This window comes from Muntiacus reevesi, chromosome 1, assembly GCF_963930625.1.
Source record: "Muntiacus reevesi chromosome 1, mMunRee1.1, whole genome shotgun sequence".
NCBI lineage: Eukaryota > Metazoa > Chordata > Mammalia > Artiodactyla > Cervidae > Muntiacus > Muntiacus reevesi.
In genome coordinates, this window is record NC_089249.1 from 97,517,610 (window position 1) to 97,535,896 (window position 18,287).

Sequence of the window (18,287 nt, forward strand, 5' to 3'; positions counted from 1 at the left end):
TGTTGGAAGTCTCCTTTTTCCTCCATGGACCAATTTGCCCTATTCTCTTCCCCTTTCAATAACCATGACTATGAGTTTTTAATTTACACTTCATTCTTAAGGTAGGTCATTTTTCAGTAGCCACAGGATCCATCTTCCTAACCTGGGATGTTCTTCCAGATTCCCATTTTGGAGTGGACTTTCAGAAGCAACTTCTAGCTCCAGAAAGCAAGGTTGTCACTACATATCTATCAGTATTTAGCGTGTGTATATATACTTCCTATCTATTCCTTAATGTAGGTTTTTCTGCCTTTTAAGTAGAGGAACCAAAGCCAGTTTCATATAGCAAATGAATCTTTCCTTGTATTGTTGCTAAAATCAACAGAGAATTAGGGTTCTCCCAAAAGAGACAAGAGAGGTTCTTGGGCAATACAGATATTTCTTTTTAGAGAAAGGCAAGGTAATAGATAATGAAGCTAGGAATAAAATTATGTTGGTTTGTTGTCCCCTCCCTCCCACCTCCCACTTCTTGGTAAATCAAAAGAAGTTTGAGAATGTCCTGCAGACTGATTGTCCTGGTCTCATGGTGGAGGGGGATCACCGAGAGCTCCTAGGGTGGCTACTTGATGGACCCCTCTCTTCCTCCTGGGATGGGTCTTGTCCAGCTCTGTCTCATGCATTTGAGAATATAGGGTTTTGAAAATATATGTTGGGGAGAGGAGTATTTTGGATGGGATATGACAGAATAACAATTGAAATTTGCATTTTGAAATTGTGTAAATGTGTTCTAAACATTTCAAAATTTTTTAGAATATATAAAATATTTTTTGGTGCTTTTAAACTGTAATAAATCTCAAACTCTCAAAATGCACTTGATCTAAGTTGCTGAAATTTTCTCGTTCTCTTTTTTTTTTCAATGCACCAAATCATAGTTTTGTTCAACTGCCTACATTTCCTATAGAAAAGCTTGCTTTCAGGGTCACTGGTTTCCAATGACTTGCAGGAGGAAAAACCTAAAATATAGTAGTAGTGCATGCAGTACTTTAGTAGAAAAAATTGATCATTTCCCTGAGCTTAAACATTCAGAATATCATGAAATTAATAATAATGACAATAATAATAAGCTATGACTTAATAGTCCTTACTGTGTGTCAGGAACTGTTCTAAACACTTAGCATGAATTAACATGTTTCTCACCACAAATGCTATGAAGTAGGTGGTATTAATATCCCCGTTTTATAGATGAAGAAACAGGCACAGAGACTTTAACTATCTTGCTCCCAATCAGATGCCAAGTGACGGGGAGGGTCTGTATTTGAACTTAGGCAGTCAGATTCTAGAATCCATACTCTAAATAATTGTGCCATGTTCCCTATTTTAATCTTAACTTCAGGGTCCTACAGAGTTGCTCTTGAGCTCAAGTTCTCTTTTTCACTTTCTAAGGTAATATTTTTAAATAGTGCTAGCTTAGGGATAGTAGGAATAAGACCCAAAGAGTGAATTCCTTTCTTGCCTTCCAAGCACTTTGATAGTAGGAAGAGTAAGAGTAGTCGAAAGACAGTATCTGTTGTACATTAAGAAAATGAAGGGAAATGTAGACAGTAAACAGTCATAAGACATTCATCAATATATATTTTCCTGTTTAAAATATAGTTATTTATATAGAGAGCTCCAAACATTTTATACAATTTTAGAAGTTTTTTTGAAGGCAGTTTTCTTCCAAGTTATTGGATATGAACCTGTAACTTACCATGTTTTCCCTTTTTGTGCTTGGTTATTAAGAAGCCCAGTGTGGTATTTTCTTACTCACAATGAGTAAGGAGAGGGTCTCTTTATACTAGTTTTTTTTCCCCCCAGTATAGCCATCCAGCTTGTTCAGTGAAGCGTCGATGCTGACTTAATGATCATATTAGGCTTTAACAAATGTATTTTAAAAGTAGTTGGGTTAAAAGCCAAGTTTATATTTTCAATAATTCTCCAATTTGCTTTTGCCTGAGAAACCCTGGCAGCTCCTTTGAGGCCCATTTAACTTATGAACAAAAACAACAGGGGGAACCCTAAGAAAAACCCATAGTTAATGTGAGCTTGGCAAAACCAGTTCTGCTCTGAATGAAACCAGGGCTCCATACACAGGCACAAACCCCAACACATGTAGAAAGAAAATTGCTCTTGTGAAAATCTGAATTATATTGTAATTATAGACTGAGCATTGCACTCAGTTATATAACAAAAGTGAAAATGAAGTTCTTATTAATTAGTGAGATTGCAGTAGTTATTGGGTAGGAATGAATTTAATGCTTATAAAATCAAATGCATAACCACACAGTTTCAAAGATTTAAAACCTCTTTTGTTTTGCATCTTATCTATAATTTTTACAATCACAATTTTTCTTATGGGTTCCTTTTCTGTAATAAGAATTTACTTTCATGGTTTACAGGCTGCATGTCTATTTTGTTTCTTAAAGTATTCAGATATCACTGATCCATAATTAAACTGCCATAAATCTCATAATTAAACTACCATACCAAGCTCAAAATCAGAGCTTGAGATCTTTGTTTGGAGGTTGTTTACTCTCCAGTCTCTGGTCTGTCAGGCTTTAAAAAAGCTGCATTAGAATTTTGGAGATCAAAACTCTTTGCTGGGAGCATTTTCTAAGCAAAAAATGGCTACCTAGGCTTTGTTTTCATAATTCCTGTATTATGACTTTAAAAAGTGAGTCATAATCCTCAGAGATGGTGAATGAAAAGTATTTCTTTCCCATAGTGTCATATCAGTGATTTAGCAAGTGGAAGACATTAGAGAAACAAAAATTGTAAAAAGAAACTGGAACTGAGTGTTTTGATCAACTTTAGTAATACTCTTGCTTTGTTTAATTTATAATGGAGGATAGTTGATTTACAATGTTGTGTTAGTTTCTGCTAACAGATATCCACTCTTATTTAGATTCTTTTCCCATATAGGGCATTACAGAGGATTGAGTTCCTTGTGTTATGCAGCAGACCCTTATTAGTTACCTGTTTTACAGTAGTGTTAAATGGAGGTAGTGCAACATTCAATGGACTTCCAGAGTGTTGCAAAATAATACAATTTGATAACACAAAGTCTTTGTTTTGCCTTTCTGCACAGAAACGGACCAATGGACTCCGAAGAACCCCCAGACCGGTGGATCCAGGTGTGTGATTAAACATCTATAATTATTTCTTTAGTTAAGTGATTGTGAAAGTGTATGGGAATAGCAGTAGAAAGTCAGACAGATTGTTGGCCTTTGTTCTTTGGAGCTTGGTATATAATGTGTGACCAGAAGGTGACCGTCTACTGTGTAAATCATTTACCTAAAACAGTGTCATGTGATGAGTAACCATCAGTACCACAGTCTTTCCACAGTCAGCAGTTGAGCTGGTTATTTGCTTACTGAACAGCCTCAGGGTACTTGGTTAATGCTCAAAGTTCCAACACCCTTTCCCTGTTTCCTCCCAAACCTGGAAAAAAATCAACCAGCAAACTGGTACTTAAAAAAACAGCTTGTTCTGAGGGGGTGAGGGAGGTTATAAACTAGACAACTTTGTACTCTCCCCATTTGGGAAAATACTTTTCTTTATTCTGTATCTGTATTATTTTATCATAGAAGAATGAGTTTAAGGCCTTTGTGAACAAGTGTCTTCTCCGGAGACCCATTTTTTGTCTGCAGAGAGCATTCAGTTGTTTCTTATTTAGTATCATGAGGTTGACCCTGTCATTATTTTCATATAATTATTTTTCATCCATTAAGCAGTGCCTTCCAGAGTTTAGTTATCAAAGATATGGTCATATTATTGTGGGTAAAAGGTGTTCATGGCTAAAGGATTTCCAATATATGAACTTGATAATAAATCAAGTGGAACAAGAAATATAGAGTAGTCTTTCTTGCTGGAAAATAGTCTAGATTATGTGTTTTGTTTCCCCATTGTAAACAGTGTTCACCTAGTTATAAAGTTTAGCTTTCAAAGCATTATAGCTTTTAACTGAAACCACACCCCTGGTAGCCATGCCAGTTTATGAGCTGTTGGAAAAGGTTTATACGAGCTTTGTTGCCTCTGGCTAGAAATTGCCTCACTTGTGTCCTGAGATCAGTTTAAATCTTTTAAGTACAGAACAAAATTAAGGCCATTTAAAAAAATAGGGGATCTGGCTTACTTTTTTATTGGTTCTGACTTTCCCAAGACAATACCCTTTGTAGAGAAGACTCAGCAATAATATTTTAAAGTGACTTTTGCTCAATTTAGTAGGAGTATATGACTATGAACATAATATTTTTCTTTATGTTGTACAAGTTATAGTATTTCTGTTTCTGTAAGTTATCTAAACTTTATAAATATTATTTTAAAATATTTCCTTTTCTTCTATGGGCATTTTTATCTAATCTGTTTTCCCCCAACGAAATGCACTTCTACATTTATGGTGTGTCAGTAGGAACACATTTTTTACTATTAACAATGTACTTTATATCTAAAATTTTTAGGAGCCCTTAAATTACTCAAAGGTAGGTATAATGAATTTACTGATTATAAATATGGTGAAGTGGATCAATAGTAAAGTATCTTACTTAATCTTAAAGGTGATGGCTTTCTGTAGGTATAACTCTTCTGGTATTTTTATTTGTCCAAAGTTTTTAGAACGTCATGAAGAATAAACTTACAAACACAAATGAAATGGTGCCATATGCTATGTTTTTTTGGGGAAAAATATATATATTTATATATAGCTTTCCATTAGGTATATGAGACTGCTTTCTCATTTTTTCTCACTTTTGAAAAGAAAGCAAATAGTTGATGATCTTCCCCATTGTAGATACTAATGTAATAAACATTTCTCCCTGTAAGGTGTCTTTTGATGTTGGGCTTGAATTACGTGTTTATAGAGTTGGTTGTCTTTTGTATCCTTGCTCTTTCTGTTTCTTTATGTTTATTACTTTCTGTTGGCAAGTTGGAAAGCTTTTTTGCTCAAAATAAACCCTAGTTTGACAATTATCAAACTGTCTTACTCTGAGTTGATCCTTATGTAACTATTGTTAAGAAGATTTTCACAGTTGTGTGGAAGATATTCCACTATGGGATATTTAAACAAGGGTTCAATAAGATCGAGATTTCCTAAGCATGGAAAAACTGCTTCCCAAGAGCATTATTTGCTATCAGTGTTTTTACTGACAGGTAAAAGGACTGAAAGGTTCTTTTATCTTTTGTCTTTTAGCTATTTTATTTTCCAAAGGGTTAGCACATAGACTGCTTTCCAGGGACTCACTTAGGGTGACTTGTAGGTAAAAATGGTTAAAAAAATTTTGGAGGACAGATGTAACCACTTCACCAGATCCAAATTTCAGAGCTATATACAAGGGTAAATTATATATCTTCTCCATAGACCGTTTGTTTTGGAAAGGAACTTAATGCTTAGTTCTTTGAATAGTAGTCTTATGGAACCAACTTTAGTCCACTCACCCTAGAGTGTTAAAGCCAATCTGCTGACACCAGATTCTGTTGAAGTTAAGTACAGTGTTTATGGCAGACACCAAGCAAGGATAACAGGCAGCTCATGCTCAAAAGACCCGAACTCCCAAATGGCTTTCAGGAAAGGGATATTAAAAGCTGTTGTGAGGGAGGAGGCTGTAGAGTGTGTGATCAGCTTGTGCATAATTCTCAGATTGGTGTGCATCAAGGTGAAGTTTCAAATATCATCAGCCTTCTGATTTAATCAGTGTAGGATCTATGTTCTTGTGGTCAGTGTTTTCATCTGGAGGGCGTCTGCCTCCTGTAAAAACAATTTAGGAATATGTGTCAGGTCTTTTTCTATATCTTTCAGAGAACTTTGAGTTCAGAGATTCTGTCATGTGGCAGATTTATAGTCCAAATTGTTAGCAGTTCCCCAACCCAACAGCTATTCTTTGTTTCTGCACCTTCACATTTCCTAATCATTAACTGTTGAGCCAGCCTTTGAGATTCAGAGGAGGCCTGGGAATCTAAAGCAAAAGCCTTTTATGTCAAAGCATAAGGACACGGGGCTTGCTTGTAGTTTTAGGAGGTGCTTAATAGGTATTTGTTAAATGAATTAATGAATGACTATATACTTCCTCTGCATTCACCAACTCTTTTGTTTTTTAAATTCCTCCTGCCCACCAAAATTTCCTAATACCTCTTTACTCTTTCTTTATTCCTGTGCTTTCTGTTCTTCTCTATACCATGACAATAAGAATCTATTTTCTTTCTTGTTGACTTGTTCACATTAGAAAATTTTTGTATAAATGGAATTATATAGTATGTACTCTGTTTTGTCTTATTTCTGTCACTTAGACTGATTACTTTGGAGTTCATCTGTATTTTGATCAAAAGTTTATTCCTTTATGTTCCATGTGTATTGATATACCACAGTGTGTTTATTGTGTTTATCCATTCTCCTATTGATGGCATTTGGGTTGCTCTTAGTTTTCATTCTTACAAATAAAGTTGCTATGAACATGTTAAAAAAAAAAAAATTCCTCCTGCTGATAATTTGGACCAATATCCCAGAGAATATGGAATAGTCCAGTGATAGGAAGCATGGCCCTGAGCCACATTGCCTAGGGTGGGGCCCAAGCTTAGCTGTTTACTTGCTGTTGATGTTTGGCAATTTGGTTCTTCTCTGTGCTGTAGTTTACTGATCTGTAAAAGGAGATTGATAATAGTACCTACTTACAAAGTTGTTGTGAGCTTTACATTGTAATAAAATGTTGTGTACATTTTACTATATACATGAAAAGTATTGTTAAAAGATGACTTTGTGTTAGAGTGTATTATTTAATATTGAACATTTTGTCATGTGTAGGAGAATCAAAAGTATTTGCCAGTTATTTCTTTATAAAGAAATCCAGAATTTTATGTTGAATCCTCAGTGAAGCTAGAAGTTACTTTATCACAGTCATTTTCAGATTTACTATCATTGCCTACTTATCTGATGGCTTCCATGATATTTTGCTTTTCTTTAATAAGAGACACAATCAACAGTGGTAGTTGAGAGATTGATGGTGAAGTTAGTAGTGTTTGTGACAGTAACAAACAAAGAAAGACTCACTAGATTAAAGGTGTATATTGTGGTGCGGTGCTCAGTCATGTCCAACTCTTTCTGACTCTTTGGACTGTAGCCCACCAGGCTCCTCTGCCCATAGAGTTTTTCAGCAAGAATACTGGAAGGGTTGCCATTTCCTCCTCCAGGGGATCTTCGCAACCCAGGAATGGAACTCATGTCTCCTGCCTTGTCAGGCAGGTCTTTACCTGCTGAGGTGGAGTTCTGTTCAAATGATGAAAGATGTGAGGTACAGATTTGCATTGTATCTTTTTTGCACATTTAAAATATTCACTTTTTATTATTATAGTTAATTTTACAGGTAGTATTTACAGATATGGCTTTGCAGTTTAGTTTACTTTTTCTTATCTTCTATTATGTGCTAAGAAATTTTATCAATTTATGATCTTGACTGGGTTTATAAATATAGTAATGCATTAGATGCAGATTCTGGTAGCTCTTTGGTTTTTTAAATATAGCAGAGTATTTTCATCAGATTGTACTTTTCTTCCTGAGACAGATGTTGGTTTCAGGAACATAGCACTTGTGAGAGACAGATCAATTATTTCAGGAACACGGAGGTGCTAGGCTTTTTCAAGAACATGAGATCATAAATCTTAAGAAAATCTGAGCACTGGTGTAATATTTTTCACCTAAAGTGGCACCCAAGGTCAGAGTTACCAATTAAATTTTAATACTGAGCTTTAAAATTCCCTTTTGAGTATAGAAGATAAAAATTTATTTTCATATGCCTTTGGTGACTCTGTATACCAGGACATGTGTTCCTTTAATCAACTCTATAGTTTTAAACTATCGCAAAATTATCTCATATTTGTGGAACTCAGAGCATCTTACACTTAAGTCCACAGTCATTAGCTTTTTAAAAAGTCAGGCCCTTGTTCTTTGTCACACTGCCTAAAGATTAGAGGGAGATGGGAAATGTTTCAGTTCAGTTCAGTCGCTCAGTTGGGTCTGACTTTTTGCGACCCCATGGACTGCAGTACACCAGGCTTCCCTGTCCTTCACCAATTCCAGAAGCCTACTCGAACTCATGTCCATCGCGTTGGTGACGCCATCCAACCATCTCATCTTCTATCATCCCTTTCTCCTCCTGACTTCAATTTTTCCCAGCATCAGGGTCTTTTCCAATGAGTCAGGTCTTCACATCAGGTGGCCACAGTATTGGAGATTCAGCTTCAGCATCAGTCCTTCCAATGAATATTCAGGACTAACTATACGCAAGGTGAAACGACAGCCTTCAGAATGGGAGAAAATAATAGCAAATGAAGCAACAGAAAAAGAATTAATCTCAAAAATATACAAGCAACTCCTGCAGCTCAATTCCAGAAAAATAAATGACCCAATCAAAAAATGGGCCAAAGAACTAAACAGACATTTCTCCAAAGAAGACATATGACTGAGTTCCTTTAGGATGGACTGGTTGGATCTCCTTGCAGTCCGAGGGACTCTTAAGAGTTGTCTCCAACACCACAGTTCAAAAGCATCAATTCTTTGGCGCTTAGCTTTCTTCACAGTCCAACTCTCACATCCATACATGACTACTGGAATAACCATAGCTTGGTTTAGGGATAGCATTTTTCTTCTGATCTTAAGTTACTTATATAATTTGTGATAGCCTTGAATAGTAAATGAATAGTTCTTTCTGAGAACTCTTGAATCTCATACACTCATTGTTAACCTCTTAATTACAAAGAGGAAAAAATGGCTTAGAAGCATTGTCTTTTCTTATTCACTGAAGAGATGTTTTACTGCTTCTGAGCAGACATCTTCAAAGATGGTCAGTTTCTCTTACAGGAGGGTAAGATTGATAAATAATGCCATTCCAATTTGTTCCTGTATGAAGAAAGGAATTCAAGAAATCTTTTTATATTACCAACTTTGTGTCTTATACAACAATAAACACCAGCCATATCATTGACTATAAAACATGGCCCCTCCCACAATTTATATTCTGCCTAAGGAAGGAATAGATACAGGCACAAAGTCTTGATTGCATAAATGCATGCAGATGAGAGTATATATATAATATTTTAATATCTTTTTTATACTCTGATTCATTGCAGTACGGCATAGTGTCATAAAAACAATTAGGAAATAGTCTGGTAAACATATAAAAAGATCTAATTATGTCATAGGTGCCAGAAATCAAAAAGAACTGGAAGAGAAAGGGGAAAATATAGGCTAAGATTGCTTTTGAGCTGAGTTGTCTATATATGTTTTCATTTATATAAAATTTTTTTCATGCTGGTTTTTTACATTGAATTACAATTTAATACATTTTCTGTTAATGTTTTAATTTCAAAGCATTGGTAAACTCATTTCAAATCTAAACATAATTATTGATTCCCTTTAGATTTGCTTTTAAACATGATGCCAATTTGCTCAATAGAGAAATTTTATCTTCTTAATTACCAAATAGAAAACACTGATGAGAAAAATAGCAGCCCAGGCTTTTTTTTAAAGTACTAATCTAAAAAATGCATTTTTCTTTTTTTGGGAGGGAAACAAATGTATACTGTTAAAGGTTTTAAGTGAAATTTTGTGTATGTGTGCTTAGTCGCTCAGTCATGTCCAACTCTTTCCAATCCCATGGACTGCAGCCTGCCAGGCTCCTCTGTCCATGGGAATTCTCCAGGCAAGAATACTAGAGTGGGTTGCCATGCCTTCCTCCAGGGGATCTTCCCAACCCAGGGATCGAACCCAGGTCTCCCGCTTTGCAGGCAGCTTTACCAACTGAGCCACCAGGGAAGCATTTGTCTATAGTAAATAAGTAATAAAATGTCTGTAGATTACCATATTTCCATAGTAATCAGTCATACCCACTTCTGTCTTTTCTGTCACCTCTAAACAGAATTTCTCATCAAACATAAATCCTCATCTAAATATCAGGAGCATAATTGTAAATGTGTAAAAATATATTTTACATTGAAAAAATGAACTTGGGAAAAAACTGGGACAATAGAACCTGGTGATTAAGATTCACTGCAGAGACATGAGAAATCCAAACTGTGCACGAGTGCTGGGGAGCCTGCTCTGGTTTTTAAAATAGCTGATTTTCTCATGTTTCTATTAAACCACAGACAATAAGACTAGCTTTGCACAAGGCATTTGATCCCCTTGTAGTTATTTTCGGGACTGCCTTTCTAATTCTCTTTACCATGATGATATTTTTCTAAAATGTATATCACAGTCCCTTCCTCACATCTTTTTTTGGTTTGGGGACTTATTTTTCCCTTTGAAAGCTCATTCCAAACTCACAAAGGGTCATGATTGCTATTATCTGGCAGGTTTGCCCACACCTTTGGGCAAGGCCAAAGCCCAGTCATTTCCATGGCTCGGGTACCTCCAGTGAAGGAAAAAAGAGCACAGTGAATGCTTGAAGATTTTTACAGGGAGCTTTAGGTGGGTAATACAGCATTAGTTATGTGATTATTGAAATTATAAAACATTTGGAGTGTTATATATAGAACCTACTTCTGGATCATTTATGCACTTCTAACTCATAATTTCTGTTACAATAGCAGTTGAACTGAGGTTGCTCAGTCGTGTGTGACTCCTTGCAATCCCATGGACTGTAGCCTACCAGGTTCTTCCAACCATGGGATTTTCCAGGCAAGAGTACTGGAGTGGGTTGCCATTTCCGTCTCCAGGGGATCGTCCCGACCCAGGGATTGAACCCAGGTCTCCCGCATTGCAGGCAGACACTTTACTGTCTGAACCACCAGAGAAGCCTTATGATAGTAGTTATGTCCTAGAAAATAAAGTGTGTATCTATTACATATTTAGAAAAATATTCTGAAAAGGAAGTGTTGAACCTGCGTGATCTGCTTTTTAATATTTATCATTGAGAAATCATTCTTTACTTAGAAGATCAGGTATGGTCTGAACTTTTTTGGTGAACCTGTGGCCCTTATAGCCATTTCGGAAGCAAAAGAATGTAATGCTAAGTAGGCAAAGAAACATCACAAATTTCTTCTGAGCCAACAACTTCTGAGAACCAGATAATCTTGTTCCAGAACTTTAGTCTGAAGTAAGGTAAATGAAAGGAAGCAGTTGAGTCAAAAGTATTGGCTTCAAATAGTAATATTTGATACAAGTAATATCTGCTTGATACAAGGAAAGAGGACATTGATAAAGCAATCCTTAGTATCATAATCGTTTATAATTTTATAGTCCTTTTAAACACAAATAGAATGGTTAGCACATTAATTAGAACACTGGAATGCAGTTTGTGGAATTTCTGTCAAAATGACCCATATTGGCAGTTATTTACCTTTTTGTGTATTCCAATCAAGTCGATTTTTAAATTTTTAATTTGAATGAATAAAAGCTTATGTTAGGTTTAAAAAATTTTTTACAGATACCGTTTCTTTTGAGACTCATTTTTTTCTGCAGCAGTATTAGAAATATATGGAAGTTTTCCTGTTTTTGAGGACCTTGGAATTTTGTTGAAGAGATAGGCCATACAAACATATACCTGTTGAACAGTAATGTGGCTGGTTATGAATGGTCTTATTGACCAGAATGGCAAGATAGGGGAAACACATTGTGGAATAAAGACGGGCACAAGACACGGAGACAAGATAACTGACAAGTACGTCAATCAAAGTGCATTTATATAGAACTACAGATATTTAAATAAAGCTCTCAGTCTCTTACTAGGTTTGATATTCTCAAATGCTGACCTCAATGCTCTACCACCCAGTGTGCTCATTTGTCAACTGGAATAAACTCATTGTAGACTGTAGACATAATAAGATAGTTCTACTTATAATTTTTTGACTTTACAACAGTGATGTGAAACCGTCATGCATTCAGTAGAAACCATACTTCCAATGTTGAATTTTGTTCTTTACCCAGCTAGTGTGTGCGCCGTGATACTCTCAGTGATGCTGGGCAGAGGCAGTGAACTCAACTCCCGGACAGCCACATGATCACAGAGTGAACAACTGAGACACTTACACTATTCTGTTTCACTTTCAGTACAGTAGTCAATGAATTACATGAGATGTTAACACGTTACTGTGAAATAGGTTTTGTGTTAGATGATTTTTGCCGAACTATAGGCTAATGTAAATATTCCAAGCACATTTAACGTAGGCTAGACTAACCTATGATGTTCAATAGCTTAGGTGTATTAAATGCATTTCAACTTATGATGTTTTCAGCTTACAGTGGGTTTATCAGGATGTGAGCCCTTCTTAAGAGAAGGAGCTCTAGTTTAAGGGACAAAAAAGAGTGGAGGATTTATTGACTTCAGTAACTAAAGTTGAGTGTTTTGGCTTCAAGTAGAGTTAGATCCAGGGGCTCAAATGATATCATCAAGTTTCATTTCTCCTTGTGTCTGTTTTTCTTTTTTCTCTGTTGATTTTCTGTTGTCAGGTACCTCAGGCAGGTTTGTCTCATTTGGAAGCAAAGTTGGCCACTAGCAATTCTTCGTTCCCCACAGCTAGTAATCCCAGAAAAAATGGAATACCTTTCCCCCAATAGATCTAACAAAATTCCCAAGGTGTCTTTACCTGGTTTGGCCCAGATCTCTGTTCATCTCTGATGCCATGTCTGCAGCCAGGGTACCTGTGATGAGCCATCAGGCTTCTGTGTGCACCTCCAGCCTGGGGAGAGAGGCTGACCCAGTCTGTTCACATGAATTTGTTTTAAGTAAGAAAGAACAGTTATGCTTACAAAAGAATGGGGGAAGGAAAGGTGAGAAGCTTTGTTTGAGCTGATTATAATGTAGGTCTGTTATTGTGAATTTCAGACATTTTCCTCATTGGGCAAATTGTAGCTGGATTTTCCACCTATCCTGCCTTGGCCTTTTTCCATTTCTAGTCTCTTCTATTTGACTGATTTTTATCAATAGTATCACAAAATAAACCCTGAGGAATGTGCCTAAAATGCAAACTGGACATTTTTTAAAGAGCCTCATTCCTAGGGGAATAGCTCTTTGGTAGAGCGCATTCTCAGCATGCATGAGGCCCTGGGTTCAATCCCCAGCACCTCCATCTTCATATTGGGCTTCCCTGTGGCTCAGACAGTAAAGAATCTGCCTGCCATGGAGGAGACCTGGGTTCAATTCCTGGGTCGGGAAGATCCCCTTGAGAAGGGAATGACAACCTGCTCTAGTATTCTTGCCTGGAAAATCTCATGGACAGAGGAGCCTGGCGGGCTACAGTCCATGGGGGTCGCAAAGAGTCAGACACAACTGAGTGACTTTACTGCTACTACTCATAGCTTTAGTTTGCAAGGATAACAAAAGTGTTCTTGCATCACGGTATCTTCTTATAACCCTGACTTTACACCTAAAATATCGAGGTGATAATCTCCTTTAGATAGAGATACTCTGTTTCCATAAGGAGATAATCCTTTGTTCCACTATTACCTATGTACATGTTAGTGTAGATTGGCCCATCAAATTATAGAGAACTAAGGAAACAAGATCTTACACGGCATGTTTTGTGGAGGCAGGTGAGATGAAAGGTCCTCTTCGCCCTGGAGGGTCAGGATGAGAGTGCTAGAGAGCCAGAGAATGCAGTCCTTGAGGCATTAAGTTTAGGCCATAACTTGGCTCTCTGGGAATAAAGGGTTGGGGTAGGAAGGAGAAGGAGGACTCTTTCTAGTTTTGTCTGTACAGTCATGTCCCTTGGTATCCACAGGGGATTGGTTCTGGGATCCTCCACAGATAACTAAAATCTGTGCATGCTCAAGTCCCTTAGAGAAAATGGTGTAGCACAGTCGGCCCTCCCTACCCGTGGGTTCCGCATCCACAGATGGGGAGGCTGACTGTATTGGGGACTTCTACCCGCATGAGCATTTCTCATCTTCAGAGGTAGCCCTGTGCCACCGTTTAGCATGAGCACTCTGCAGAGGCATAGATGTGGGTTTGTGTCCTGTCCCTCCACTTACTAGTTGTATAATCTTGGACCCATAAACCTGTTTTATCATCTCTAAAATGTGGGGTAATAGTAACAACTCCTTCTACTGTCATTGTGAAGATTAAATGAGATAATAGGTAAGGCATTTATCAATAGGATTTAGCACATAGTAAGTGCTCTGTAAGTGATAGTGGTGGGGGTAGTTGTTACTGATACTTAAACACTCCATCTTCATATTGGGCTTCCCTAATCAACAGTATTGATTTTCTATTGCTATGTAACAAATTACCATACAAATAGCACATGTTTATTTAATTCCACACTTTCTATGGGTCAGAAGTCTTGGCATGGTTTTACTGGGTCCTCTGCTTCAGAGTTTCTAATAAGACCTCACTCAGGATGTTAGCTAGGGCAATATCTCATCTGAAGGCTCAAGTCAGTCCCAGCTTCCTTATGTACTTGTTGGCAGGATTCAGGTCCCTATGGGCTCTAGAACTGACATCTTCAGCCCCCAGCTTGCTGTTGACCAGAGACTGTCCTCAGTTCTTAGCCCACAGGCCTCCCCAGTATGGCTGCTTATTTCCTCAAAGTGTGTAAGCCAATAAGGTGATGGAGTCTCCAAGAAGGGTGGAAAATTAAGTCTTATAGGACATGATCATGGAAATGACATCCCATCACCTTTCTGTCAGCCAGAGGCAAATCGCAGGTTTTGCCTACTTTCAGGGGAGGGTGTTAAACAAGCATGTGAATACAAAGAGGTAAGAATTGTTGGGATTCATCTTGGAGTTTGTTTGTTACAAATCCTAGGAAGGAGATACTGTTATTTAATGGTGGACAGAACCAAAGCTCTGAGAGGTTAAGTAATTTACCCAAGGCTACACAGCATCTGGCTGGTGAAAAGTAAAATTGCTCAGTTGTGTCCGACTCTTTGTGACCCAATGGACAATAGACTGCACAAGGCTCCTCCGTCCATGGGATTTTCTAGGCAAGAGTACTGGAGTGGGTTGCCATTTCCTGGTACCAGGATGTAATTGCAGTTTGGATCCAGAGACCTCATTCTTCTAGAGATCTTCTGGGTACCCTGTTTATGCCAACCTTTGGACAGGAAAAGCTTATTTCCTGAAGTTTAGCCATGTAGTACAGTGCAAATTAGCAATGTGATCTGGTCTGTTTTGCAGAGTTCATTAGTGGCTGCTGTTACAAAGCAGATTTATGGGTGATTTTATTTTCTGCATTGTTAATTTTGAAAATGTTAATATGAAATTGCTACAGTATTTCAATTAATTTGGACGATTAAAAGTTAGCACCAGAAGAATCCTTAGCAGAAGATAAGGCAGCTAATTAGAGATTCTGAAACAAACAGCTGTAGTCACTGGCACTGAAACAGGCTGGGTGGATGACACCCAGCAAAATTCACTCTGCTTAACAGTTTTGAAATGGAAAGAATGAGTTCTGGCAGTCTAAATATTAAACTGGAATGCAATTGATTTTTTTAAGACAGCCATTTTAAGAAGTTAACTGTGTGACTTGATGTGTGATTTTTTTAATAGCATGCAATTCTGAAAAACTGCATTCACATTATTTTGGAAGGTTGTCTTTTGTATTGTATAACTGTAGTAGTGACAAATCATATTTTTCATGCCATGATATTTCATACTTCTTATATATATTGATTTGGTGATTTTTAAATTTAAAGGTGAGGTAGCACATGCTTTGTCTGTTTGATGACACTCAAACTTAGGTAAATCAGAGTTCTAACCCTTGTACACTGTTGCTGGGAATGTAAATTGGTGCGACCACTATGGCAAATAGTATGGAAGTGCCTTAAAAACTAAAAACAGAGCTACCGTGTGATCCAGCAGTCCCAGTGCTTGGCAAACAAAAACACTAATTTGAAAGGGTACATGCACCCCAGTGTTCACAGAAGCACCATTTACAATAGCCAGAATATCGAATCAACTCAAGTACTTATCAACTGATGAATGGAAAAGGAAGCAGTGATATTAACATGGGCTTCCCTGGTGGCCCAGATGGTAAAGAATCAGCCTGCAGCACACAAATGAATATTATTTGACCTTAAAAAAGAATGAAATTCTGCCACTTGCAGCAACATGGATGGACCTAGAGAATATTATGCTTAGTGAAATAAGTCAGGCAAAGGCAAATACTGTATGATATCACTGATATGTGGAATGTAAAAAACATATGTAAATGGATGTATACACAAACCAGAGTAGACTCACAGATATAGTGGTAACCAAAGGTGATAGGGAAGGGGAGATGAACAAATTAGGGGTATGGGATTTAGAAATACAAACTACTACATAGAAAATAGGTAAGCAACAAAGATATACTATGTAGCATAGGGAGTTATAGCCATTATTTTATAGCAATTTTAATGAAGTGTAACCTATAAAAATACTGAATCACAGTGATACACAACTGAAATGAATATGTTAATATAAAGGAACTATTCTTCAATTGAAAGAGTTTTACACTTTGAAAACTTTATTCTTAAAAAGTTCAGAAAACATAAGGAGGCATAGAAGAGTTTCCTGGAAAAATTGCCTATAATCCCCTCACTAAGGTAATGACCCTTCACACTTTTGTTTCATTATACACTTTTTCTAATACTGATTTTCTTTGTGTGTTGCCATATGTTTATAAAATATCTGTATTTTCAACTTAGTGTCCTGTTTTTATCACTTGACTTTGTTTCATGAGCACATTTGTTTATTCATTTGTTCATTCAACCATTTGACAAGTATACAGGCTTGGTGTGAAGTTTACAAGGATGAACAGGATGTATTTTCCCACACACAAAACACAGTGTCATGGAGCAAAGATAATAGGGTATGATTTGAGATCAGAGCCTTTGCTTAAAGGACACATACCTTAGACACGTGAACATCAGGAAATGGAGTCTAAACTGAAACCCAGGATATGAGTACTTGAGGGGAGGAAGTGGGGGTGGCAACAGAACATGAATAGAGACAAAAAGGTTGCTCCAGCAAAGGTCATATTTATCCAACTTTTTCTGACTTATTCTTTCTGTATAATGTTTTAAATTCTCATGTTATCATAGTTATTGATATTTTATTTATGTTTTTTTTTGTTACTTTTATGCTTAGAAAATTCTCCCATTCTGAATTTTGTTAAATATTTACTTCATCTTATTGTTTAATTTATGTAACATTATTTAACTTATTTTTATTTAAGTAATAAATGAAAATTCTGTGTGGAGTTTCAAGACATACATCAAAATATTTTTAAGGATTTATAGTACAGTATTTTACAAAATTTAAATTTACCTTTATTATATGTTGCCAAATAACTATATTGCATTGTTTACTTTTTATACATATATTTTGCTCAGATCATAAGTTATATTGTACAAAGTTTGTCACGGTATATATTCTGTTTGTGTAATAAGGGAATAATATTTTGAAGAAATACAGGTATTTAATATTGAGATAATTTAGGTTTTTTTGTTGGATTACAGACGAGGATTGCCTCTCCTAAACTTTCTTTCGAAGTAAAGGAAAAAATATTTCATGGCTATTGAGTTCAGAGTTTCTCCCACCTTCCATTGATTTCTTTTCTCCTTGTAAATATATTCTCCTTAATTTTGCAGTTTTTCTCATCTTAATTTACACAGTGACTTCTGGGGCTACACCTAATAAACCTATTATTTTAAAAGATCTTTAGTTTTAATAATTTATCATCAAAGTAAGAAAAATTCACTTCTGCTTAGTTTGAAAAATGTCATAGATATATCCTCATTTCCAAAACAGTATAGAAATTCTTTGTTTTAGAGAATTTAGGAAGTTTTATATGTTGCCATGAAAAATTAGGTGTTTAATAAATAGCCTTTCTTGGGGGGCCCAATTGTAAGCAAGTAGAATAATGACTTCAGGAAACATGCCCGTGGATGTCCAGATACCAGAAGTTTTGCTCGTAACTCCTTACTAGTTCAAATGGGCCATAGGAATCATGTGATGCCTTTATTCAGGCAGAACTTTACTTCTTGGGATTAAGAATTCTTCCTTCACTTGATTTAGAGCACATTGTAAGGATTAAATGGATGAATAATGAAAGTATTCATGTGTTTCCCCAATTCACCTACTATCGTATTGCTAATATTATAACTGTTAACTCCCAGAAGAAGAAACTCATCATTTAAAAACTATATTGCCATGCTTTAGGGATCTCATATTTTGAAGTTATGAATCTCCCATTTAAATTCAAACAGTATTCTAGAACAGAATCTGGCCAATGGTTTTGAAAAAACAAAATGGCAACACCTTCTTGGAATCTCAGACTGTTCAAAGATGGTTTTTTTTTCC

General features: G+C 36.5%; 1 protein-coding gene across 1 annotated transcript in view; it reads left to right on the forward strand.

The window, feature by feature from the left end:
• Positions 1-18,287, forward strand: part of VAV3 (vav guanine nucleotide exchange factor 3) — a 414,102-nt gene that overhangs the window by 278,013 nt on the left and 117,802 nt on the right. The window contains exon 19 of the mRNA XM_065907662.1: positions 3,107-3,152. Coding sequence (XP_065763734.1) covers positions 3,107-3,152 — 46 coding nt within the window. The remainder of the gene's footprint in view (positions 1-3,106; positions 3,153-18,287) is intronic.